This window comes from Motacilla alba, chromosome 9 (genome assembly GCF_015832195.1).
Source record: "Motacilla alba alba isolate MOTALB_02 chromosome 9, Motacilla_alba_V1.0_pri, whole genome shotgun sequence".
Lineage (NCBI taxonomy): Eukaryota > Metazoa > Chordata > Aves > Passeriformes > Motacillidae > Motacilla > Motacilla alba.
Genome location: NC_052024.1, coordinates 8,303,536 through 8,331,386, shown reverse-complemented (window position 1 = coordinate 8,331,386; position 27,851 = coordinate 8,303,536). Strand labels below are relative to the sequence as shown.

Below are 27,851 nucleotides of genomic sequence, written 5' to 3'. Positions count from 1 at the left end.
CATGTTTTAGGAGATCATACAAAAATAACGCTAAATACCAGAAATGTGTTTATTGAATGTACAGGCACAGATATTACCAAGGTAAATTAATCTTTCCTGCTTTTGATATGCTTTAATATAATTGTTTTCCTGTTGGATAATAGAGCTCCAATACAAAGACCTACAACAACAAGGCATTTACTGTATGGAGCCAACCTTCCAATGCAAAAATTGTAGGACTGTGGAATTCCCTGGAAATAGTTTCAGGCTTGCTCTATAGGTAGCATTGTGTTTTCACTGAATTTTGATTTTACTGTATCTTTATGTTGACACTAAGTGTTCAGCTTGTATGAGAAAATAATTCAAGTAAATTAGAGACTGTTTGTTCTTTTTGAGCACTTTTTCTAAATCTGAAAGACTTAGGAAAGGGTAAAATTTACTAAGACTTCCTGTTTTGGCAGAATACTATTTGTAAAGATTCATTTTGTTTCCTACTGAAAATTTGAGCTGAGGGGAGAAAGACAAGGGTTTTTCTACTTAGTTATCTTTGTCAAGCAGGGATGCCATGCCAATAATTGCTAACTTCAAGTCTTTCCATATGCAAATTCTGTAACTCAAAGCTGAAGCATGAAAGCCAAGGAGCTATAATTGCCTGTTCTTGAATATAGGTTGTGCATTCTTGATAGTTCCCTAAAGTGTGTAACTTGATGCTTAAGAGCAAAACTGCTTTTAACTTACTCTACTACAAAATGGTATGTTAACAACACAAATAAATTTGCATGTTGGGGAGTAGCTTCTAAACAAACTAATAAATAACTGTTTCTTGCTACTGCTTGTCTTGATAGTAAAAATAAATATAATGTTGTTCTTTTACATGAAGGAAATTACACTGTCAGGCATCAAAAAACCTCTTTGTTGATTGAGAAGTTCATCTGAATCTAATTATTACATTTCATTATACTAATCTCTTAAAATATTAACTGTAAAACAAAAAGATTTGCAAACAAGGTTATTTGATAATGTATTGCTAAACAATGCAGTCCTTCAGCCTGTCCATTTTCACTTGAACTTCAGTAAAATTACTAATTAGATAGGTTAGGAAGACCCAGTTCCAAATGGTAATAAAAACCCTGTGTTTCTAAGGAATAGAGTTTAAAAAAGATACACAAAGACTATAGAACCTTGAAAAACCAAAGATTTTCAAGCTTTTGCACAAATGTCTCCATCAGAAGGAAAATATTTTTTAAAATTCAGTATTATTCTAGACTGCTAGGAAATTAGAATAGAATGAAGAGGGTGTGAAATGAGATATTTTCCCTGTTTCTTGTTAAGATATTTTGTCTACTTCAACACAAGTAGATGACAGATTTCAATGTGATTATGGTGTTTGTTTTGTAGGCAAAAATTGTTCTTGATATTATAGTCACGATGTTCAGTGAATATTGTGAGAAGCCATTCACGTGAGTATAAATCTCCAGGGCCACATATATATAAATCTCCACATTTGGGCCATGTGTTAAAGCCAGTTTTACTTACATTTTTCTGTCTCTCTCAGTGTTGAAGCAGTAGAAGTGGTTTATCCCAATGGGAAGACCCACATCTATCCGGTAAGCACAGCATTGGGATATCTCTGTGTCCTTAGGGAGAGGCTTCATTTACACAAAGTCTGCTAAGAGTGACATTGTTTTCTTTTCCAGCAGTGGCAGCATCTGCTGGTTCGGAGGTGTAGTGTCAAAACCCAGCTTAACACTTTCTCTATATTAATGAGTCAGAACCTACTGTAACCCCACAAAAAATAACTCCAGCTCCAGCTTCTCCTTGTCAAGGAAAGTCATTCTGAAGCTCCACTGAATTATGATGAGATTAAAAATACACTATTATGGTTTAGAGTGCCTGTGATAGGAACTTTTTCAGGAACAAGTAAAGATTGCAGTCAAAGGTCCTCATCTGTGTCTAAAGCTTTTAAAACCTACATGTTCCAGATCAGGAAAAATGAATGCAGGAAGAAGTCCTTCAGCCTTAAGCCTATGGACAACTGAAATCAGCCTCAGCATAATGTACTTATCAGATCTGGAAGCTTTAATGCCCTTCAGTTAAAATAACCTTGTAACACTGCATTTTTCAGTCTCTCACTTTACAGACACCGACTATGTAAAGGTCTAAAAGGCAGAATGTTGACTTCAAATTTACTTCAGAGCCCCAGACAGATCTGTTCACAGTAACGGAGTCTTACATTTTTATTCTCTTAATAAGTATAAAGAAAGCAATTCCTCCTGTTTCCTGAAAGAAACTGAAGACAGAGTTGAACTCTGGTTATGAACTCTGAACTCTGAGTTATGAACTCTGGTTGAGTTCATAAAATCAGATACACCAAGGGAATACATACCGTTTAGAGGGAAAGAAACTTATTTTTGCTGAGAGGTTAGCTAGTGTTATTTTAGCTTTTTCTTTTCACAGTGTCAGTTTTAATCACCAGAGGAAAGATGTAGAATCCTGAAAAGATATCCAACAAAATAGAAATCTCTGCAGTAACCAAAGCAGCTTCCCTAGATAAAATAGAGAAAAAATCCCCAAGTTTCAGATGCTATGTTTTTTAAGGATTTTATATCAAGAAGTTTAGAAATACATAAACACATACAAAATAACTTTCTTAAATATGTTGCACACTTGCTAAGTAAAGTACTGGTAGGTTTTTTTGTGCCAATAAAGAAATAGAAAGTTTTCCTTCCTTTTCCTCTTAAAAGTCATTTGATCTGTACAAGACCATGAGATCTCATGCATGACCACTCTGTGCTTTAGGGCTTTGACTTAGGATGAACTCACCAGAAACTTTCAGTGACTCTGTTACTTGCATATATCAGAAATTATCGGAAGTTTCAATAAGGGGGATTTCATGCTGCATTCACCCTTCCAGCTTAACCAAGAACAGCTTTTGCATCACATACTAGCGTATATTTTCAACAATGCTGTTCACTTTAGAATGCTAAATATAGCCTAATATTCCACATTTGTCTTCTGTGGGTGTCATTGTAGTATGGCAGTTAGAAGGAAGCTAGATTACTGAGATTGAATCCTCTCAGGTAGAAATGGCAGGCAGTGTATGTGCTTAAAATCTTCTCTTTCTTTCTTTTTAGGAGCTGGCTTATCGAACAGAGAAGGTGAAACCTGAATACATTAACAAGAAAGTAGGAATCAGGTGTGTTCCTGCAAATTAAAACTGTTGTTATTAACCATGACAAAGGTAGTAGAAGGCACTGATTATTGCATTGTTTTAAAAATGTTTAGACTTCGTGATTTTTTTTTAATTTATCAAAAATTCAGGTGTTATCTTGGGTGCTTAGATCGACTCTGTAACAGAGTTCCCTGCTTTCAGAGAAGGTGAATGATTCTTTATGGCTTCCCACAACTGTTATGAAGTAAAGGAAAATGACCATCTCATGAGTGAGAATCTGAGCTGGTTCTGTTTGAATGCTAAGTCTGTGTACAGTCCATAAAGCACTTACAGATTGTTCAGGATATGAGGCAATGCAGAAAAAACATTGATTACTTTACAAAACCAGTCAATACATTGCAAAATCCACAAATTACCACTCTCTTGTTTTGTTTCAGTGAAACTCCATCAAGCCTGGCAAAGCTGCTGACTAGGATGTGTTTGAAGTCACACGTCACAGGGAATGGGAACCATATAGAGGTTGAAATCCCTCCTACCAGAGCAGACATTATCCATGCCTGTGATATCGTAGAAGATGCAGCAATAGCTTATGGTTATAACAACATTCAGATGGTGATTCCGAAAACGTACACCATAGCTAATCAAGTAAGATTGCCCCTTCAGATGAATGCTCTGTTGTCAGTAAATGACTGCTGCATGCCAGAAGGGCTTTGGGGAAAACAGAACCTAGGAATTAAATATTTTGACATGCTTTGCCTTGAGAAGTATTTACCATGGATGGGATACAAAACAGATGCCCCGCTGATTTGAATAAGTCTAAGACCAGTGGTTGCTGGTACTTGAAAAAATACAGGGTTTAAGTAGGGAACCCGTATTAAATCTCTAATTGGGAGATTCATTTCCTCAGGCAAGCCTAAAGGCAGCTGGCTAATGCTTTCAAAAATTTTAAGCGCACAAGCATAGTCCCTCCCTTGTGAATTCACCATCATGTAACAGGCAGAATCACCTCGGGAAAGAATAGCAAAATGCTTTTAGATGGAAGCTGAAAACTGTTTTGTTTCGTTTTAGCTCCCCCTCAATAAGCTTGCAGAACTTCTGAGGCTGGACTTGGCAGCTGCTGGATTCACTGAAGCACTCACTTTTGCCCTGGTATATTACATCGATTTCATATTTTTCCTAATTGCATGTTTGAACAGTGATGCAATCAAAACTGCAGAGGGTGGTCTGAGGATATGTTATTGTACAAATGTATCAGTATTATCCAGTACTGTTTTGGCAGCTGATTGTTTACTAGGGCTTTGGAATCACAGTGTAATATTTGGTGAGTTTGTAGGTCAGAGAAATTAAATGAGTCACTGTTAATGTGGTATGCAGTTCTAAGTATAGAGAGGGAAGTAGCTGCTGAAGGACTGGTTTCATTTTAACTTGATAGGATGAAATTGTAAGACAGCAAATCTCTCTCAAGACTTTGGTCACCAGATGTGAAATTCATCATAATTCAATAATCTGGAAAAACAGCATGGAAATATAGTACTTTCTGGTGTGTATTCCTACAGTGTATTGAGATTTACCTGTTTCTGTATTTTTCTTTAGTATTGTCACTTGCCCACGATTCCTTTGCATTCAGTCTGCAAAGAGCTTATTTTAAGAATACCCATAAAAAAGTTACAATACTCAGACACTAGGGGGACATCCTTTGTAAATTTCACCACAGGAAGGGTTTTGAATAAAGATAACAAATAGACATATGGTATATAGATAACAACTACAGATAAAAAATATACCATTGTTATCACTGGTTTTAGGTATTCTTTGTTACAGCCATGCCAGTAGTCTTTGACCAAGAATTAGGACTCTGCAGCAGCAAGTGCCACTCTGGTAACTGATGCCATAATTTGTGCTATGGAAATCAAACAGCAGGATCTTTGTGCTAAAGCAGAATGTACAGTAGGAAACAACATCTTTGTCATGGCACTTGCTCATACCCCTTAGCTGTGAACTGGGTCAGAGAACCTGATCTGCTATTAAAAACAAAGAAGTTAAATATGCACCTATGCCCTCCAAATGTATGTGGTAGCTGTCCCTATATGGAGACTGGCATAGGCAGCTATTGAAAATATACTATACATTTTAAAAAATCCTTTCTGTTGCAAGATCAAAGCCTTTGCCTAAATGTCCAGTTTGTGCACATTTTAGCATATGGGGAGCTACCATCACATACTCTGTTCAGATCTCTGGGGAACTTCTCAACTTCTTCCTGAACCTAAAACTTACTAGGTGGCCAGAGGTATAAATCCTTGAAAGTATACAACCTCCTAAGATAAGAGAGAGTGATCTGCTCACAGATTGTTTTTTACTAACTTACTCATATATTTTAAGATGCAGCATGTCAGGCTGCTAAAACACTTCTGATAGTTGAAAAGTTCAGGTATTGCAACCAGATTTGGTAATTTCAATGGACTGAATAAAATTTTAACACCTTCAGATCTCACAGAGCTTCAAAAGCAAAATTTGGTCTCATTCTGAAAAATATATTCCAGTTTTAATATTTGGTTATTAACTCCTTTAAGTAAACAGGACAATAAGTGGTATTGTGCCGCAGTGCTAATATCAGACAGAGGTATTCAGGCCTCTGGGTACTATCATGTTGAGGCAACAGTACATATAGTCAAGCTTTTAAAGTTTTTCTTTATTCAATAATATTATTCTCCCAAATTAATATTTCCTAATTAATTATTCATTTTTGAGTGCTGCATTCTTGCTTGGCTCTTTGAACACATAGTTCATTTTTTTCAGCACCAAATAGGTAATATGTCTATTCCTGTAAATAGGAATATTTAATTCATTACATTGCTACAACTAAGAAACTTTATGAACTGCAACAGCAGAATTTTTGAAGGTCATGAAGGTTGTCATGGTATCCCATTTCCTATTTGTATTTCTGCTGTGGCAGGATGAAACTCACAGTCTGCTGTGTCCCCAACACTTTATTAGGTGAAGCTTATGACTGTGATATAATTTATGCTAGAATATTCTGTACCCCAGTGTTATGTGACAAACACTGCTTATGTATTTGAGCACTCAGTTTGTTTCTTGGGTAGAGCCCCAAATTACACTAGTACACAATAATGTTGCCTTCTGAGAGGAGCTCCAGTTTAGCCAGAATCCATGTAGTTAAATCACAGTAACATGCTGAAGTTTAGATAGACATCTGAAAACTGTTTAACACAGTTCTCTCCTCCTGAGTTCAGCATTCCTTGTGTTATTTGGGATTTTTTAAATGATTATTCAAGAATCCACTTTTTCAGATGGTATCATCTGCTCATTTTTCTCTCAGTTGGTCTATCAGCACACTTTGTGAGTGCTGCCAGTGCCAAGGGAGCACTTCTGGGAGACTGCAGTGCACAAGCAAATCCTCAATTACATGCCTAGTCTGCTACTGGTTTCTTTATTACTCTAATAAAGCTATAAATTCTGGAAATCTGAAGTGTGGATCTCAGAAGTAGCAATCTATTGCAGTATGTGCACAGACATTGGCTGAGCCTGATAAAGTGAATGCATATTGTTTTACTGACCAGCTTAAAAACACACCTTTAGAATACAGGCTTTAAAAACACTTCAACCCCCAAAACTGAACAAACTACAAGAATTTAATGCAGCTCTGAAAACTGAACAAACTACAAGAATCTTAACGCAGCTCTGAAAACTGAAGGCTGTGCCATACGAGCTGTTTTTCATAGACAGTACTGTACTTTTTGTAAGTGTCCCTCAAGGGATTGTTTTACTTTGTGTGAAAGAAGACATACCAGTCCCTCTACAATTGGTATTTTCAGAATAAAATACTTCACCCACTGCAAGTCAGGCTGCAGAATCTGAGCCTGTTTTAAAAAGAAATAAATTACAAAAATCCGTGACAGAAGCCTAAATAAACACTTGCTTTTTTTTTTTTAACCCAGCTTAATTTTATTTAGTAATTAACATTTATAAATAAACCAGTTTGCCTACTTAGTCTTAAAGACTGGGGCTTAATTTGTATTATGAGTGTTACATGTGAGAGGCTATATTATGGGGCAGTGCTATAATTCTATTGTTCATTCTTGAGATCAGATTTCATCATTGGCTTACTGTCTATTTTAACCACTTGACCTTGATATGTTTTTTGTCTCATTTTCAGTGTTCTCAAGAAGATATTGCAGATAAACTTCGCACGGACATCTCTGCAACAAACGCCGTGCGCATAGCAAACCCCAAAACAGCAGAATTTCAGGTGAGATCATTTCCACCCTGAAAGCAATATTGTCATGGGTTCTATATTTAAAAAAAAAGAGAAAGGAACTTGCAGAAAAGAAAATTTATAAACTATAAGCTACATTTCCTGCATTAAAGAGCTTGTGTATATTTATGTGCTGAACGTATCATCTTCTGTTACTGCCCTGAGAAATCTCCCTTCCTGTATGAAATACTATCAGCTTTTCAAGAAAACAAAGTACCATGTTCTATGTGGCAGAATGGGGCAAAACTGAGCAATCTTATTCAGAAAATCCCAGATGGTTGATCAACTCTCTTATCTAGAAAACCTATTCAGCATAAAAGGAACTATTAGATTTAGCAATCTCTAAACTTCCTGGGCTTTGGGTGGGAAACATTTGGGTTAGTTTTTTAAAAATATTTATCATCATTACTCTTGTTTTGTTTTTTTTTTTAATTCTGTGATGCTCTTGAAGTACTTCAATACTTCTTTCTGGATCATTTGATCTTAGCTAGAGCAGAAAGTGAAAGTTGAAGTGTGGTATTCTCAACAATTCTGAAAATACCAAAGAGTGTACCCATAGGTATTATATTTCTTTTCAAGAGGGTTGTTGGGTTTTTTTAAGATGCTTTCTTTAGTTTACAAGCAATGTAAATTTAGAGGCCCCTATTTTTTCTTTCTAGCCTACAAAATACAAAGGTAAACTCACTTTAGAAAGATTTTGAAAAGTTTGAGGAGTCTGTGAGGTATTAATATTTTGTGAATTGTGCTTTTTTTCCCTTAAGACCTTTAGTACAACTGATTTCTCTGAGTTTGTGAAATACCTTCCTAGATAATATCTCTAATATTTATGACAGTCTTCTGCTGCTCTGAGATTCAAGAACAGAATTTTTGCACACCTTCTATTTGGTACCACAAATCAGCAGTCATGCAAGACACTGTTGGAACCTGTTCAGACCATTACCATTCTATCATTTATCATGGTGATTACAGTGAGAAATGCAGAATGTACCCCCAACAAACAATAAAGTGTGAACAAAAAGAGAAAACATGGCAGCCCCTCCAGCCAGATAGAATTCCTGTTCTTGCAAGACTGCACACCTCTGCAGTAGCAGTGCTGCTGAGCAGGGTTATTACTGGATGGATAATTCCTTGCGGCAAAAATAGTTTCAATCTTTTAAAATCTGTAGGCCTCCCTGAAAATTGGGAGCGATTGCCCTTTGTGATGCACTATAAACTTTCATCTTTAGGTGGTAGCTGGGATGAGGTTCTCAGGATGACTCTCCCCATCCCCTGTCCTCTCCCAGCAAGGGCAGGATGATGACAGGGTCCACCTTACACTGAGTGTGCAGCTGGAACTCCTCACTGGCTAAGAAAAGTAGGATAAATAGGCAGAAATGCTGCATGACCAAGCATAGGAAGTAACTGTGGCTGAGCACATGGTGACTTCTAACCTGCAGTCAAGCAGCAGACAGTCACTGCCACCCCTCTTATATTAGATTACTGAATCAGACTCTTCTAGTTTGACAAATAAAAAAGGTGCCATTCAAAGGAAATATTTGAATGGAGAACACAGAAATGTTACTGTTCTTACAGATACGTTCAGAGGTATGATTGTCTCTTGCTTGGTTCTTTCAACACATTTTCTGTAGATTTCACGTGTCCATGACTGAATATTACATAGCATTTTCCTATAGAATAAAGATAACATTTTAAATATCCCTTGATATTTCCAAAACTGCACTTAGAATTTGCCTTTTGTATAAGTGAGAGTAAATTTATGGGAATTTTTTTCACTTTGTGTATTTTTTTCTTTGCTGCAACTCAGCTACCTGTGAAATGGTACCAGTTCTTTCGCTCACTTATAAACTCTTTGAGAAAGTGCAGTATATAGAATATGGAGAGAATGTACATTTCCAGGTTTAAAAATTCTAAATCAAAGTTGCTTAAACATGAGATAAGTGCAGTATTTGCATTTGACTACTTTTAAATTCTTGTTCTGAATGGATAAAACAAAAAAAAAAAGAAAATATATTTGGAAGGTATTTGACTTGCAGCATCTCTGTTTGTCCTGCAGGTGGCACGTACAACCCTCCTTCCTGGGCTGCTGAAAACTATTGCTGCCAACAGAAAGATGCCCTTGCCTCTCAAACTCTTTGAGATTTCTGACATTGTAGTAAAAGATCCTAATACAGGTAAGAAGAGAAGGTTCCTCAGAATCTTTGATAATGGAAAAACATCTACATACCAAATGGTGATAGTAAGTAAATCTGTATTTCCTTTAAAATAGGCATTTCCATAATAATAGTAATTCCATACTACAATGGGGTTTTGTGTTAATGTGCACAGCATAAGATTTAAGAGCTTGGTTTACAGGCTGGATTTTAGAGTGGCTGGAAACATTGTTCATTTTAGATGCCCTTTCAAAAGTGCAAGGAGATACACTGCAACTGTTTTTAGGCATCTAAATAGTCCTTAAAATCTGTCACAGATACTGAAAAACTGCAAACACAAACACAAGATAATTTTGCACCAAAAAATAATCTGCTCTAAATTGCTTGTGTTGATGTGCCTATTTTCCTTGCTCTTAATCTAGTGCTACTTTGTATTCTTATCAGGAATGTAATTGATATTCTTATCGGGGATGTATCTCATGAGAGAACCTGCTGGTAGTGCTTGCAAGTGGCACGATCCCTGGAAAGCAGAAATACCAAAGGCATGCTGCTGTTACAGTTCTAGAGCCTGCTCAGGCCACTGCAGTCATGTGCAGGGCTGTGCCAGCTGGAAAGCAGAATGTCTCAAGCCTGGGAAGAGCAGATTTTATTTATAGGCAGATTCTATCCCAGAGAGCAGTTATTCAGAGGAAGATTTTGGGGTCAGTGTGTCTCAACAGGAATCCCTTTCCCATCATCTTTAAACAGGACTGCTTGTGTTTGTTCTCACAAATTATTTTCTGAGAAGCTGATAACTGATATGAAGAATGAGATTGGTAGCAGAGATACAGGGTAGAGAATGGAAAAGTCTGTGTAAAAAAACTGTATCCATGAATAAAAAGCGCCACAGTATAAAATTTCCTCTCTCATTAATAAAAATAGTATCCTTATCTTTCCACTTCATCCAGCTATGCTAAGAAAGCATGGCTACCCTAACAGTTGTATGTGAAACAGGCAAAGCAGCTCACTCAATTTCCAAAAGCTTCAGTGAAATCCTTCCTGTGTTTTGGGGCTTCTTTGCATTGATTTCACTGTTTGTGATCAAAATGTCAAATTACCTTTATCTGGAAAAATAGATCACAATAAAATGAACTGTAAACCCCAGATTTTTAAATGTTAAAAATTAGCCTAAATTTTACTGATTCAAGTCTTTATCTATAGTATATTGAGAGAAAAGGAGTGCCCAAGCTACAGCTTTTGGGAGGAGTTGAATGGAGTTTTGCCTCAGTGAAAAGGCTGACATGACTTTAAATTCAGTGGTAGCAATGGTTCTGTTGTTTCATTATCTGGTTTCAGATTTTAGCGGTGGTGTTTAAAGTATCTGGAATCTGCAAACCAAAGTTTTCTGTAAGACCTAAACAAAATGGCAAGTAAATTGCTTTGGTGATGAATTTAATTGGTAGATTACCTTTTTTCCTTTTTGAAGGAAAAAAGAGCCTTGCCAAGCAAAACAAGCAGTTTTAGCAAACCGTGTAGGCTCTTTTTTATTGAATGCAGACAGTTTGGTGGTGCAGCTCATTCCTTGTTGGGCAGGCAGTTAGCTAGAATGCAAAAAACGTGGGACAGATGGCAGAATAGCATCAGCATTCTTTAGAACCAAGAGTGGGGCTGTTTATCTTGGACTAAGGAGCACATTTATTCTGGCATTATAAAGTTTATGAGTTAAATTGTTACTTTTATTTCAGGTTTGTCAAGTGCAGCTCCTGAAAGCTTTCATTTATGTAGATGGCTGCTTAACAGTTTTATAAAGAATGATTTTGTGGTGTACTTAATTTTGATGGGAATCATTACAACAGACAAAGACTTCTGAGACAGCAGCTTTGTGCTGTCTGCTCTTGGGCAGCCCTCTCATGGACTGAGCCCTTACAGACTGTGAACAGTGTCTGAAATGAGTTTTAATCTTGTGTTTAGAGTCACTACTGTCTTCCCCAAATTGACTTCCAAAATTAAACTTGCCTAATAAAAAGTTTGGAGGTGGGGGTGGTGGTGAAGAAAGGCAAACATTGAAAAATGTGGGGTTGTCCTCTCACATATGGAATGAGATTTCTTGCGCAAGGCTTATGTCATCAGACTGACTTAATTTAATTTTATTATTTCATGATTTCGGCATGCAGAATTCCCAATTAATAATTTCAAAAGTATGGGTCAAAAGAGTACTGACATTAACTGTATTGGAAATGGCATCTTGCAGTGATCCGTGTGTGAATGAACCTAGCTCTTTTAAACACTCTGGGTTTTAATAAAGTACACAGAACTTGTGCTTACCAAGGTGAATTGAACATACTTCTCTTCAGACTTACCTGACAAAGTTTTGATGTATTGAATTAGCAAAATGTGTGACAGATTTAATATAACTAAATGGAACCAAATCTGAGCAAAAATGGTTCTTCTCAGGGCAGAAGGAAATGTGCTGATTTTGAATATGTTGCACAGCATTTGTGTGGGTAAGTTGTAGCTCTAGGTAATCACTTCTGTGGGATGGTTACACCAGTTTAGGGTATAAATCAGCACCTTTACCACCAAGCCTAAGAGAGAATACCCTTTTTCTCACCCCAACAAAAGAAATGAATCCATTAGAAAATCACCTCTGACCAGTGATCTTGGAGAATCTGGCAAGCTTATGGTAGCACAATTTACATAATCTGTGAATACATCTGCTGCCACCTTTTGAAGCATATTTCCAACTGTCTGTAAGTGTTGGTTATCTGCAGAAAATAGTTTGGGAGGCTAAAAGAGAAGTTTGCATGAGCAGGTGTCCCTTTTCAGATCACTAGGTCATTTTTCTGAAGCAGCTCTAATTTGCAAGGAAACAGTGTACAACGTTGCTTTATTTTCCTCTGCACTCTTCTGGCTCACATATTCCTGAGCAGCTGCCCATCCTTTGGATTGTTTTTCAGCAGCATCCCCAGGAAGTGCTTTGAAGTCTCAGAAATATATACACACATATATATATTTATGTATAATTTGGGTTGACATACTTGGCAAGCTCACTTGAAAAATAGAAATGTTTCATGGCATGACATGAGAGCTCTTAAGTGACTTATAAAGAACTGAAGCATTTCTAACATCTGCCAGCTTTTGCCTAAAATTCCCAGTATTTTTTTCCTTCCTATCACTTGTGGTGAGTGAACTTCCTCTGTTGTGATAGAACTCTGTAAAGGAGTAAGTTTTATAACACTTGAAAAAAACAACCTTTCCTTTACCAAAATTGAAAACATGAGGTATAAAAAATGTTGTGCATGTTTATTTCTGATGCTTTAGTTAAGAACTCTGGTCTGAAGAAGGCAACATTGACTGTCTTAATCATAATGAAATTAAAATTCAGATAGTTGACACAAAGTCGGCTACCATAATTACTCACAAAAAAGGAAACCATTCTACTGAACCTCTAGTCCAAAGAACATGCTGTCTTAGGGAAGGAAAAATCTTTTTTTTCCTATTCTCTTGCTCAGTATAAGATGAAAATAAATTGTTGACCATCAATGACTGCACTATTTGTTGGTGTCTTAGTAGAACTGGGAAACAGAGACATATGTGACACACAGACAGAGCAGCCAGAGTGTTCAGACCCAAAAACAAACACTGCATTTATTGATATTTTTCCCCTGTAGCCTTTACTTTCCTGTGTTGCCATTTTAACTTCAGGATTGGATTCTCCAGCATTATTTAACACTGCACATTATTATAATGACAGGAAAAAAACATTGAGTGACAAATTGCAGACTTACTGCCACAGTAAGTTCAGCTTTCAGTGACTGATAAGAGAACTTGCAGCTGTGGTACTGAGTAGCTGTCCTAGAAGTTTGGAATTATTTCTGCCTCAAAAAGGCTGAGCTTTCATCTTGTGGTTAGGCTCTGCTCCTGTGTTTTACAGTCTGTTTTAACCTGTGTATTTCTGGTCACTCAATAAATGTTTTCCTGCTTAGTTCCTGACAGATTTTTTTGTCACTAAATGTTTAGTTGGAGCAAATAAGCAAGATGTAAATTTCATTTACTCTCCAATTTCTCGTGTGGTAGATTAATGCCTGACTGTAACTCCAGCTAAAAGTGCTTGTCAGGGCAGAAGCAGGAGAGCTCCTGAGGTAGAAGTGGGTAATGCTGCCAGAGGGCTCCCCTGCTCTATGGCCAGGAGTAGCTCAGGGACTTCCCAGCATAAATGTGATTCTTTGTAGTAGGAAGCAGTGGATTTATCAGCTATGGACTCCATCTGCCTCCTCAGAGCTGTGCAAACTCCTGGCATCCACAAAATCCTGTGGTGAAGGAGTTTCACTGCTTAACTGCATACTGCCTGAAAAACCCATTCCTTTTCTTGTTTCTTTGAGCTTGGTTCCTGTTGACTTGATCCAAATGCTGAAACCCATGATTAGTAAAGCCTCAAAAGCCCCCCTAATCCTAGACAGTGTGCATTGCAGTGGGGTAGCCTCAAGGAACAAGTGTAACAACATGCTGCTGCATACTCATTCTGAACATTTGAAAAAAGGGAAACCTATTTTGCTGAAATCAATAATGTCAGAAGGCATAAGGCAGGGGTTTGACTTAAGGAATTGTCCCAAGTGGGAGATACTTATGTCACTGTCTTGGGTTTGTGCAGTGCAGCACAAACCTGATGTCTAAGATGATCCCAGAAAGCATCAGTTGTGATTTGGGAAACCTCTATGAATTAAAATATTTTCACAGATCACCACGCTAACATTATTACACTCATTTCAGGTTGTGGGCTGGTTGTTTTGTGCTGGTAGTTGTTCTACAGCTGAGTCCTATAAATATTTAGCTTTCCCACCAGCACCACAAGCTTCTCCATGCCTACTGGATATTTGCACTTTGGCTTGTCTAGTATAAATTTCTTTAACACTTAGCTTTACACCTGGTACCTGTCACTGCACACAAGATCCTTGTATATAGCCACCCTCTTTCCTGCTCAAGGCATAGGGTACTTTAAATCTTTCTTTATATTTCTGACTGGGAGAGTCCAGTGGGTTAAAGAAATTCCATTATTTCCTCAGGCAGTCTGTCATAGAAGCCATTTTACAGACTTATTTCTCCTTTCAGCCACAAGTGCCTCACAGGACAGCAGAAGAAAAGTGATACAAAATGCAAGGTCAGTTAGAAATGGGATAACATTTCCCAGGTAGTATAATTGCTTCCTTTTTCTGCAGATGTAGGGGCAAGAAACTACAGACATTTATGTGCTATTTATTACAACAAAAGCCCAGGCTTTGAGATCATCCATGGTTTGCTGGACAGAGTCATGCAGGTCCTGGAAGTACCACCAAATGAAGAGAATGGCTACACCATCAAGGCAGCTGAAGGTAAGGAAGAAAGAACTACGGTGTACAGCAGAGGCTGTTGTGGGACTTAAATGTTCCTCTACAATCTGAGGAGAATTTTTGGTTCTTCTCAGCAGTAGAGACTAAGGATTAATATCATTATATGTGCTGTCATACTGCAGCATGGTGGAATGATAGTGAAAAGGCATTGTCTGCATTCACTGAATGTAAAATGGGATTGCTATCTTTGTGTGAGCTGCCCTGAGTAGCTTAATGTAGTTTGTGAGTTCACAGCTTTTTAAGGGAACTTATAGCATATGCCCTGAGCATGAAGTTTATGGGCTGTTTGTAATGATTTCATCTGCTGATGGCAATAGGGTAAATAGGAATTCACTGAACTGATGCATATGCCAGACACCCACTGTATTCTCCTTGGCTAACAGAGCCTGGAAAAGGCAACTTCTTACACCTCATCTTCTGGTTTCTAGCTTTATCTATAGCTCTTTTTTTATAGGTACCTTTTATTTATACATTCATGTGAAGACATATGCCTTATATATCTTTGATTCAAAGAGCTGCTGTCTTTGAGACTGACCCTGCTGCTTAGATAGTTGTATAACAGCCCTCTTCCTTCTCCATACAGGGTGAGCTGCCCATGAATTAAAAATAACATCCTTACATGCAGAATCTCCTCTGTGTATGTGCCTGTACATGTAAGAAAGAAAGCAAGCAGGCTGACCTGATTCCTTCATTGCAAGAATACAGGTTGATGGAAGAGAGCAGCACCAGCAACTCATCTATTATAAAATAATAGTGTAGAAAATACAGAATAGAAAAAGCCAGCTGCGGGGATGGCAGCTGTGATTCTGTTTACATGTCATGCAGTGCTGTTCAGAGAGAGGAGACACTGACTCAAACTGACTCAGCTTGAAGAAGTGCCTCCATTCTGCACTTCCTGGAATAGTGGCACTGACACAGGGTCCTTGGCAGCCTGACCTAACTCTGCTGCTTATAGAACTTTAATGAAAGCTTGTTGGGTGTCTCCCTGTTCTGCAGTGTGCTGCCAAGCTGCCAAACAGAGCATTTGAGCTAAGTGGTCTTCTGGCACATGAGTGCACACTTGTGTCAGACATATTGATGCTTTTTTTCCTTGCTTTTTTGAGAAAGTACTATTTTGCTCAGTATTTTTAGGCAGACTCTCAATGGGCTTGTTAGAACATTGTTAATAGGATGCCCAGGTTGACAGAAGAATCTTTAATACAATTATACTTCTGGTTCTAATTCTATCAAGCACAGAACATGTAACAGCAAAGCCTCTTGTTGGAAGGGGGGTGTGGTAGGGGGGAGTTAGAAAGAGCCTCTGGGAGTTGGGTACTCAGCTGCCAGTGAAGTCAAACTGAAATGTTCTAGTCCTGTTCCAAACTCTTCTGTAGCTGGTTTTTGAACAGACATACCAAGAGTTTACTCTATGCTGAAAAATATTTGCAAGTGTTTTATATGCTGTGTTGTAACATGACAACTGATTTCAAGAAACTGGAGCAAGGCCTCAGAAATAATCCTAACACAGGGAAGAAGTTATTTCTAGATATTAGTGCTGCTCAGTATTCCTGATGCGGTGAGATTTACGATGCTCACTCAAAATCCCGGCATTCCCCCACGACACATTTAGTGCAGAGGGTGGATTATGCCTTGTCATGTGCAATATATTACAAGCAGTTTGTGGCTTTTGGTGATAAAAAAAAAAGAGCAAGCATCTACTACTTTCTGTTTCACCAGTGAGTCAGTGATTCCGAAACTCTCCTGGGATGGCACATGGATTCCTTGCAGTTGTCTTGACATTGGAATTTAACCTTGCTATCAATGCAGATGGCTGATACTCTGGTGCCATAGCAAATGCAGTGTCACTGCACCAACTTAGCTTGAGACCTTCACTGCAGAGATGGTTGGAAGTCAGAGTAACTTGGAGAATTTTGTTTTGGTTTTTTAGTGGTAGGTTTGCTTATTTGTTTGTTATTTTTTTTGTTTTTTGAAAGTTGCTTCACAGTTTGTCAGTTAAGCATGTGTGAGGGAGATGCCAGCGGATGATGGAGTAAGGTAACTGCTCAGTGAAACAAAGATACCCTGTAAAATGTTAGAGACCTCAGGATACTGAAATGATTAGTAAGAACAGTGCCAGTTACTTCAGAGGTTTGAAATCAGGACATTACACATGGCACAGATTTTTAGAGGCATCTGCACCAAGCTGTTTTATTGCCTGTGCCAAATTACAGATTTGTACACTGAGAAATAGATTTATCCTAGGGCTTTGATTTAGAGAGATTTAGAGGTATTGTCTCTGTCCATAATCTTAAACAAAGTTTGAGACCAGTAAGCAACACAGTGTAAAGGTAGGGTTTAGGCCAGTTATTTTTACTCCTTGTGTAACTGATGAAAATAGTTCCACTGATTATTGAAAAACAATACAGGCAATAAAGTCTAGCTTTAAAGGAGCAGCAAAGAACAGATAGAGATGTGTTGGGCACATATTTGACACTTTTCCAAATTCCCTCTGGAAGATGAAATGCCTGTGCTGGAGTCCTGCTTGGTCCATATGTGCAGTGATGGTCATTTGAGCTCCTTCTGTTCTGCCAACACCTCAGTGCCCTGAGATTTGACCTTAAGGTCAGAGTGGTTTTGCCTCTCTAGCAACACCTGGGAAAAAAAGTACAGATGCTAGAAAATATGGGTGAAATTGTGATGTTCCCCTGGCCTTTGCACTGTGCTTTGGTGTAATCTGAGCTAGGTAATAAATGGAGAAGAGCTGCTTACAGCAGCCTTAAGGAAGAGAGGCTTTTGACTGACTGAATTTGAGGATTACAACATACATTTTACACTCAATGCCTTCCACTTTCTCAGAAGTTACTAATGGAACCTTCTTATTGCCACTAAACATACAGAATTAAAGATTTAAAGACAGAAGCCTGAAATGCTCCCCATTGCTTTAAAATGCACAGAATTACCTTCTTGACAGTGAATCCTACTGGCCTAGAAAAGCATTCTGGTTTTTATCTTTGTTTTATGCCAGAGGCATCCATAATCAAATATAGATGGAAAAGATCAATGATCAGTCAAATGATCAAGCCTCAAACTTGTATGTGCTCCATAATAAAAAAAAAAGCATACAATTTTTGAGACTTAACCACTCCATACCATTAATAAAATGTAAATATCAGTATGGATGTGTATGATTAGAAGGTAAATAATTTTTAAAATATAAAAATACAGGTAGAAAGAAACAATAAATTTAGTTACATGTTTTCAGGTAATTTCATAAAATTATTTAATTTTTAGTTTACTTTCATTGGTTTCAATTCCCTTGAACTGAAAACTAGAGGCATTATTATATGGGAAGATATTCTTAATTTCAAGTTTCCTTCAGTGTTTTCTGCAATATTTTAGTGATTTTGTGCTTTTGCATGACCATCTGAGGTGACAATTTTCTTCCAGAGATCAGGACAACAACCACAGGAGGTGATGTTAATCACGGGGTTTGGGTCCATAGTAAAGCCTTACTTAGGCTGAAAAGAATAAAGAAGGGCTTAGGAAATCCTGACAGTGGATTATATATCACAGTCTTCAAAGGAGTGGAGTGAAGTGGAAGGTGTAATTATCTTCACTCCTAATGTAACATTTAAGAGTCCCTTTTTAAGGAAGAAACCCCTGGTTTGGCAGTACCTTTCAGGAGTCTCCATACTTTGCACATGGGATTTAACTGAGCACAAGCTGTTTGAAAAGGGAAGATAATATCCCTGTTTTATCCAAATGAAACAACTCGACAGGTTCACAGAAAATGTTACAGAGAATCTGTGCATGGCTGCTGCTCCCCTGTCTGCCCCACTGTCCTCCATGACAAAACTGAAATAGCAAACTCATGAAAACAAGCTACCCCTAGAGAGAATCAGCTTGAGACATGAGCTTCCTTTTTCTACAGTACTGATTCTCAGGGATTTCAGCTACCTCTTGAATTTATTAATTTTTTTTAAACTAAATGTTCATGCCATTCATTCTTTTAAGGTAATGATCAGCTTAGCAAAGCTAGGAAGTCAGCCTGTTTGTGTTCAATGTGAAATGTGTACATAATAAATGCTGCTTCATTCAGTAACTGACAGTTGTCTTTAAAAAAAAACAAAAAAAAATAAATTAAAAACAAAAAAAAAAATCCCCCCAAAAAACCACCAGAAGTTGCACTCTCTTCCTTTTACTGCCCTTATTTAATTAAATGAAAGGTGTGGTGAAGTGTAGAAAATTTTAATTCCACAGTAAATCATAGTAATAGCTTCCCATTTAGTAAGGTTCAGCTGTGAAATTAGAGGTGTAATAGTTAGCTCCATAACTAAAAACATCAATAAACATTGGCTTTTATAGTAATAATTACACAATAAACAACTTTAACAGAAGATTTACACCATGAACCTCAATTCACAAGACAAGAGGAGGGAAGTCTGGGACTAATTCCAAGTTAGAGGTATGGAATTGAGCTGCAGCATCTATCTCTGGTGATAAGCTTAAACTGGGAGACTGAGCTATATGCAGATATTTAGTGCCTATATTGAGCCTGGCATTATGAATACCTGCCTTATTTTAAGAAATTGTAGCTTGATTGCTCTTAATGGCCATCCTGGCCTTTCAGCTGCCTCTTGGCAGCCTTTGCATTGGTCACAAATGTCAATAATTGTCTATTTACTCATAGATAACTAAAGGAAATATGCCAATTTTTTTTTTTTTTTTACCAGGCCTCCAAATATCATTTCTGACATACTGGGAGGTATCAGACAATTCTTAGTCCACTTAACTGGCATTCTTATAGGTGCCATTGGATAGTCTTTCAAATGACAAGTTTATCTATAATCACATTTGTTTGAAAACATCCATTCTTAATAAAACACATCAGCTGGTCACTCACTGTACTCCTCTCCTGCTAGTTTCACTTTTGCCACTACCCCACAATTTTTTTTAACAGTGAGGATCACCTTAGATCATCCACCTTGGAATACTGGCACCACATTAACATTTTTCCAGTACTGCTGAATTTCCAGTATTGGAACTCCAAGTTAACAGGAGCAGGCAGGATATTTGCTCTGAGAATTGCACCACAATTCTGATGCCTGAGACTCCTGGTGTTTTAGAAACATCCTGGTAGATGTAACAGACATACTCTTCTTTTTTTCAGTGGACTGGACAACACTTTACTCAATAACACCTCCCCCCACCTCAGATGAAAATAAATACTTATTAAAAACTTATTACACTTCTGTGTCTTTAGGCAGTCTTGTTAGTAAATGAAAGTACTCTACCTACAATTTGTTTTCAATATCCTTAAGTCTTTTTTAAATGCTGTCTTTACTGCAGCCAGTAATTAATCTTTCCTAATTTTTTCAGTTCCTTGATGAATTTCAGCCACTGTTATTAATCACATTTTCTGAAGTGCAAATTATTTCTCTCATTTTTGTCTCTAAGGAACTTTCTGATTTTTGACCACATTCATTTCAGCACTAAATATGGATAGGGTTTTGGACAAAAACATAATTATTTTTTATTAGAAAACTGCTAGTTCTCATTTATCAAATAAATTCTTCTTGAAGGTCTTCCACTGTTTCATCCCCTCCCTACCTTGCAGACAGCTTAATGAATTAATAGTGAGAGGTAAGAACAGGTGCTTTTTTCCTTAAACCTGACTGTTTTTAGTACTTTAAAATGTATCACTCTAATTCTGCAAGAGGTTTCAGAAGTGCCAGCAGTGATCATTAAAACGGCTTAATTATAAATTCTCACAAACTTGGATGTTTGTCACTAGCTCTTGTTGCTTTTCCAGTGTTGGCCACTACTTTGAGATCTAATTAATTTCTCATCCCTTTCTCTTGAACAGATTTTTCTGTAGCATCAAGGGAACTTAGTTCTAACAACTCAAAATTGCATTGAATTATTTAATAAAGTGGGTGTGGCTGCTTGCTTTATGTCCCTTTAATTGCCTTTTATCTCCAGTCTCTTCTTTCTGTAATGCAGGTATTCAGATTTATAGGAACTAAATCCTTATAAATTTGTGCCAAGCTTATTTCTGTTCTATCAAGTATCTTCCCACTCGGGTGCTAATGCCTCAAATTTGATTTTAACTGCATTAATACCCAAGGAGGTACCCAGGAAAGATGTGAAACAGGAGGGTTGCCTATATTATTGATGTAGCCAAAGTGGGAGTCTACAGTATTTAGAGTCATCTCCAAATGCTTTGGTTTATCAAAATCTGGCAGCACACTCTGGCACTGGATACCTCAGAGGTGTCTTGCTGTTGGAAATGATGCTGGTAGGCCAAGCAGCACAGAATTTATGGGAAAACCCAGAGTTTGATTTTAGAAATAGGTCTCATCTCTTTAGCTTTGTGTTACACTGTTGAAAGGGCTTTTTCCTTTCCTGCGGTCATTTCAGCTCCTCTCTAAAACTCCTTGAATGTCCCTTCCTGATACTCTTCAAGTATCAACCCTTATCCCCAAAAAGGTGTGTGAGTTAAAGTACATTATTTTAGCACAGCATGGGATAATAAAAGGTTTGACAGGCTTAGACTTCTTTGTCTTTTAAACTTTCATCACCAAATTATGTTTGACACACTTTTTTCCCCACATATGAAATAAAAGAAATTCAGTTAGAGAACAAAGAAAGTATTAGTTTCTCAAATCCAGAAGATTATTTTAGAAGAGAAACTCCTTTTAATTGACTCATTTAGAACTATATGTCCTGTAGTGGGAGGGGGAAAAAAAATCTATGGCAACTGCAAAAACACTGTGAGGAAAGGTGTCAAGTCAATTTGGAAAGAGACAGGAGTGATCTTCTACTGTCATACTGTCTTCTAGTGCCTCTTTTTGCAAGTATTAACTATTAAAGATTACAATATTTTTCTTCCCATTTCATCTTATTCTGACAGGTTAGGCATGCTCCAAGGAGTAGTAGCATTTTTCCTGACAGTTAAGGGTTTTCATTTTCTATCAGTTTTTGTACCAACCAGAACTGTCTAAATCACTGGCATTTCTGTTCCTTGAGCTCAAGATGTCATTGTCTTCTCCCTGACAACTCTTTGCTCTTCTGCTGTTCCTTTACTGGAGGGGCCTCTTCAGAGTTTAATTCCTTTGGTTTTGCCCCCCCAAAAGCAGCTATCTTTTTAAATCACACATCATAACAAGTCTTTACAGATAAAAGTCTTCCTTGCATCAAGAATTTTAAATGTCTGGCACAGGTTTGCATTGTATAATTATAGATTTAGGTAATTTCCTTTTTTAATTTCCTTTTTCCAACTTTTTTACATTTTTAAATAGAAAATTATTTCTTAATCATAGACTATGTTTTCAATATTGCAAAGCCTTCTTTATAAAGAGAAAGAAATTATTCATAATTATTTCTTATAAATATAAGAAATTATTCATCCAAGGCAGTAGCAGAAAGAACAACAATAGCACAGCTCAGGGTGAAGTTCTGGCTTCTCTGAAGAAATGCTGCATTTGCCCATCCCTACAGCTCCATCTTTCAATTCCATTCTCATCTGCTCAGCCTGCTGTGGCTGTATCTCCTTTCATTTTCACTACCATACTGATATTAATGCCACCAAATGTAAGCATGTCAATTTTAGATTTTATAGTTCAGCAGTTCTCCAGTCTGGTGTGATTTTTCAGCTTTGATATGAAGGCAGCGGGGCAGCGCTTCAAATTTAATCTTCCTTTTTTTTCTTTTTATTTCTGCAGTAACATTTTAAACATGAATTTGCAAGATATTGCCTCGAATGTTTAGATCAGTGTGAATGCAGACTTCAAAGATACCTGTTGCCCATGGTGGAGAAACTGACTTTATCTTAGCTGTGGGGTTTCCAGCCCCGGATTGGGGTGACCCCGAAAGATGGAAAAGTCTCTCCTCCAACCCGTGCCTTCAAAGAAAGGCTCAGTAGTCTTCTGTTGTCCATTCTCAAGGTAGTTTATTGTTGGTTATCCAAAAGATTCTTCTCTCTGAACTGCTGTGGCCCGTTCAGCAGCTCAGACAAAGGCACACTGCCCTCCCAGGGGGCTGGTGCCATCTTTTATATCATATATTACGTACTACATGTTTATACCTTTTCCCCAATGCCTATCATCTATATTGAATGGTGACTTTCTACTCTAAACCAATCTGTGAGTGCCAACATCACCAAAGACATGGAGGTTAGGAAGGAGAAAGAAAGAGGACAGGGCACACCCAAATCCCTCCATCTTAGAACCCCTGACCCCCATGTACAAAACTTGGACCCCTGCGTACAAGGCTTAAAACCCCCCTGTACAGCACTCAAAAATCCTTCCTTTCACTCCGTGACTACTTCTACTACAATACCTAAACTTGTGTGTGTGGCTTGTAATTCTTCATACAGAGTTGGTAATTTGCTCCATGGGCTAAGATCAAAACCCCACGTGTGTCTTTGGCTGCATGCCAGGGTCTCAGAGCCCCCTGCCAGCGGCTCTGGCATCCAGGGCACCCAGAGGGATGTTCTGGATTCCGACACTTAGCTTGTGGTGCACGTGCTAGGAAGGAACAGATTCACAGAGAAATGCTGAGCTCACCCTCAGCTCAGGCACTTCTGTTCCTGCTGCAGCCACTGTGCTTCAGCCACGAGGCATTGCTTGGCAACATAAGCCTTACTTGCTAAAACTAAGTGATGAACAGTTGCAGTGGCTGCTGAGATTCATTGTTTAATGATGTATTAATCAGTCAAACCCTGCCAGTTTGTCGTGTTGTTTTCTGAAAGGCATGAAATGGGGGAGCTGTGAAAGCAGAGCATGAGGTGCCTCTTGGTTATCTCAGTCAAGTCACTGGGAGAGGAGGGCAGCTTGCTCTGGGACAGGAGTGATTAAACAACATGCAAACCAAATGTGACACACTAAAGTAGACTTGCAGCCTGGCTTAGAGCTGGTTCTTGTTATTCTCTAGTGCCTGTATGAAAGCAGAGCCTAACAAGCTAAAACCTGCTGCCTTGCTGTGCACACACAGAGTATGTTACACCCCCTGCCAGAAAGCATATGGTTTATTGTTTCCTAGTTTCTGACAGATTCTGTTGTTTGCAAGGATGAATCATTCCTTTAGATATCCAAGGAGTGATAAAAACACTCACAGGACTCAAATAAATTGAGTTTTTTTAATATTCAAAGCTTTGTGTTCTCTAGCTCAAGTGAAATAGCAAGACTTCTTTTGTAAAAAAAGTGAGCTTTACTTGGGATTTGGAATTCCTTAGTTTTATAGACAGAATAGCTGTGACATAATATCAGCTTAGGTTTGTGACTTTTAGACAAAGTATAACATTTCAGATAAAGCTGGATAAATCAGATAAACCAGCCTAATAGCAAAGATTAACTGTGTAATGGTAACTCTGCAAAGCAACTGAACTCCAGTGGAGAGTTGCTGTTTCTCACAGCTGCCCCACAAAGGCAAATTTTTGAGCTTTATACACAAATACTGATTTCTAGAGAAATACATTGAATTTGATAGATTTCTTTTTAGGTTTCCTACTTCTTTGTTTTTTTCCTGCATGCAGTATTTAATAAGAGAACCCCAAATACCTGCATTCCTTAGCCTCAGCATCCACCCAAGTATTACCTTCCATTAGGAAAGGCAGGAACACAGTGATTTTACACAGATAATTTTAAGTGTCTGAGGCTAGCACAGGTGAATAAAGAGGTGCCTCAAACCTACTGCATTCTTGAACCACTTTCTGACATCCAGCAACACCAAACAACCTCTGTTAAAGCTCCTGGGACATTCCACAGCAAGAATGAAAAACAAATCCAGCTTGTGGGATTGTATATGAGGGTTCTTATGAGATAGAAGGGTTAGTTTTCCTCACACCCTCCCTGAAATAGAAATTAATAGGATCTCAGCCATTGACTTAGTTGTAATAGGAGAAGATGATTTACTGCCTGACCACTGCAAATCTGTGGATGATTCTCCATGTTCCCAGCCTCACTGTCTGCACAAGGACTCAAACACTCTATTTTTGGATATCCGGTGTAGCAGTCCAGGTAAATAATTGATTGTCACTTTACCCTCTTCTGCTCTGCCCTGCATGAGGAGGCTTTTGGAAAAACAGAGGAAGAGATCAGAATGAAAGATGCCCTTTAGACAAGGACATATTCATTCACAGCACACAGATATTGATTCTGTGATTTTTGTCAAGTGGTAATTATTTTCTTGAGGGGGTAATTAAAGAACATGCCTTAAATTTAATTGTACTAATTTGAATTTCCTGGTGTGTCACCACAGTTAGGTGTGATCTGGGGAAATGCAGTTGTTCTGGCACAGCTTTAGTCAGCATTTACAAATCAAGAGACTGAAGTTGACAAATATCCCACTGATCCCAAAGTATGGTTTTTCTAGACTTAAGAATATAAGGGAGAAAAACTGGTGACAATATGCATTTTATGAGAACAATTGGTCTCCCAGCTTGTTCCAAAAATCATGGAAGATTTGAGGTGTCTGTGATTTTAAGAATTAGCTGAAGATAAATCATTCCATGACAAGGTCTGATTTTGAGGTTGTTGGTTTGCATAAGGTTCTGGGAGCCTTTCTGTGCTGTGTAGTGGGGAGAAAGAGGGGGCTGCCTTTTACCACACTGCCTGGGATGATAGTGTCCCCTGACTCTGCCTTTGACTTGCATTTTCTGCCAAAAGAAGGAAATCGGTCAAAAGTGTGAAGAACTTGATCCTAAAGCCAACATCTAACCTCACAAAACTAAATTCCATCCAGTGCAGCACAGGCAAAATACTTCCCCAGGTGAGCTGGGGTGAGGTAGTGAAAGGGCAGCTGGACTAAAGGGAGGAGAATGAAGATGAAAGGCTGCTGAGGCCAGATAAGCTCTGCTCTGTTACCTCCTTAAGCTTCAGCTTCCAGTGTTCCTTCAAATGACAGGAACAAACAAGTGGGTTTGAAGGCTTAGTGCAACTGCAGGCCTATAACACAACTTTAATCTATTTCTTTTTGAAAGGAAGGGAGAGAAAGGTAGAGAAAAGAAACTGTGCAAGGTGTTTGACAACAAAGAGTGCAGGGAACTCAGAGCTCTTTGAGGGTCAATTAGCCAGAAAATGTGCTAAAGACTACATGCTCTGTTGGATTATTGGCCAAAGAATTACCCCAAAGCAATCAAAGTAGCCCTGTTGCCTGAATACAGAAAGGCAATTATGGATTTTGAGGACATGCTACAGAAGCTTTAATTAAAGGTATTACTTCTACATCACTGAACATTAGAAATTAAATTCTTACTTGCAGCCACGAGAAGCAGCTTTTGTCTTTCCCTTGCGTGTAGTGTGTCAGCATAAGACAGGGCTGGCTTTGGCATCCCTTCCTTAGGAAGGTATATTGGATTTCACCCCACCCTTCTCCTAACTACCACTTACACACCTGACATTAAGAGGTGGATTTCCACTGCTAGACCTTCAGGCTTCCTCTGGCATTGTCTGGGTCTCTATCAGCAAGGACAACACAATCTCTGACTAGATTTCAAGGTGAAGCTTATGAAGTTTATTTGTGTGCAGAGCAGAAAGGATTTGCTACGTCAAGAGGGATAAATCTGCTACCCTTAAAGCAGAAGTTACAGTAAACTACAATTTTAAAATGAATTTTAACTCTCAGTGTAGTTAATGGTACAACCAACCAGTTGGACCTACAAGAGCAGCCTGTCAGGATAATTGCACCAGCAGCAAACACAATGCCTTCCTGACACACCTGCTCAGAGTGGGGCCTCCAGGTGTGCTTCTGTGCCTCCCTGACCAGGGACAGCTTCTGGGGGAAGACCATGCTCTTCACAACCATGCTACTCTCAGATGATACTGCATAGACAGGCAGGACAAACTATGGTGAACTCCTGCTCACAAGCTGCAGGTCACAGCTGCCAGTGATTCTGGAAAGACTGCTTTTGACATGAAGGCTTTACTGAAGCTTTAGAGCGCTGGGCTTCAGCTTCTGATGCGACTTACACAAAGTAACAGTGTGTGCACTTTTTGCTGATTTCCCATGCATGCAAGTAGCTTCAGCACATGCCTTTCATACAGCCTTGACTCTTGCTCTGGAGCTTCTACTTTACTTCAAGAGTTGAAGTCACATAACACTGCCCAGTCCATAACAGAAGCTTTGTTAGAAATCCTAACCACCATTCCTATTTACTTGATAATACCATAAACACACAAATGAGGATGACAAGAGCCCTTACCTTTGTTTCCTAGCTATTCTGATGACCCTCCTGGTTTGCTGCCCTGCTCCATGGGGTCTCTCAGGTCCTCCTGCAGCCCGTGTCTTACCCCAGCACAGCAGGTTCCTCTAGCTCAGGTCTCCTTTTATGCTTGTGGTTGGTCCCTCAGTCAAAGCTCTCCCCCAGCTGCAAATGGTTGTTTCTCTTTCCCCCATTTCTGCTCAGGTTTTTCATGTTTCTTCTGAGGTTTTTTTTCCTTCTTTGCTTCCCGTTCAATATGTGAATTTTTTAACCTAGGGCTTACATTTGCTCCAAATTCTGGTTCCATGGCAGAGGCACATGGAGCAACACCACCTGGTCCAACACATCAGCCAGCCTCCCTCCCTTACCACCTGTGTGGTCAAAGGAAGAGTCACTCAGATGAGGAAAGCTTTAGATCCCCCCTGAGGGATGCAGTCTGGAGGCCCTTTTGGCAGGCAGGAATATACTTTGAAGCATTCTGTAGTGCAGCCAATTACCATAATAATGGTTCCATTATGAACCAGAGTTCATAAACTCTCTGTAAACCTGTTTCTCAGCTCATGTTTCTTTGGTGCAAGAGCCATGTGTTGGCTGGACAGATGGGGACTCTAAAGTTTTTAACAGGTTCTTTCATTTATATTTTCTTATTGTCTGATCTTTTCCAGCCACAGAATTGTGCCCTGCAATTGCCATATCTGCAGAGCATGGGGCACACTGGTGACTGCTGTGT

General features: G+C 38.5%; 1 protein-coding gene across 1 annotated transcript in view; it reads left to right on the top strand.

Moving 5' to 3' along the window:
• FARSB (phenylalanyl-tRNA synthetase subunit beta) overlaps window positions 1–27,851 on the top strand; it is a 37,782-nt gene that overhangs the window by 6,848 nt on the left and 3,083 nt on the right. The window contains exons 8-16 of the mRNA XM_038145778.1: window positions 11–81; window positions 1,378–1,439; window positions 1,535–1,586; window positions 3,114–3,175; window positions 3,589–3,796; window positions 4,220–4,300; window positions 7,326–7,418; window positions 9,478–9,595; window positions 14,770–14,922. Coding sequence (XP_038001706.1) covers window positions 11–81; window positions 1,378–1,439; window positions 1,535–1,586; window positions 3,114–3,175; window positions 3,589–3,796; window positions 4,220–4,300; window positions 7,326–7,418; window positions 9,478–9,595; window positions 14,770–14,922 — 900 coding nt within the window. The remainder of the gene's footprint in view (window positions 1–10; window positions 82–1,377; window positions 1,440–1,534; window positions 1,587–3,113; window positions 3,176–3,588; window positions 3,797–4,219; window positions 4,301–7,325; window positions 7,419–9,477; window positions 9,596–14,769; window positions 14,923–27,851) is intronic.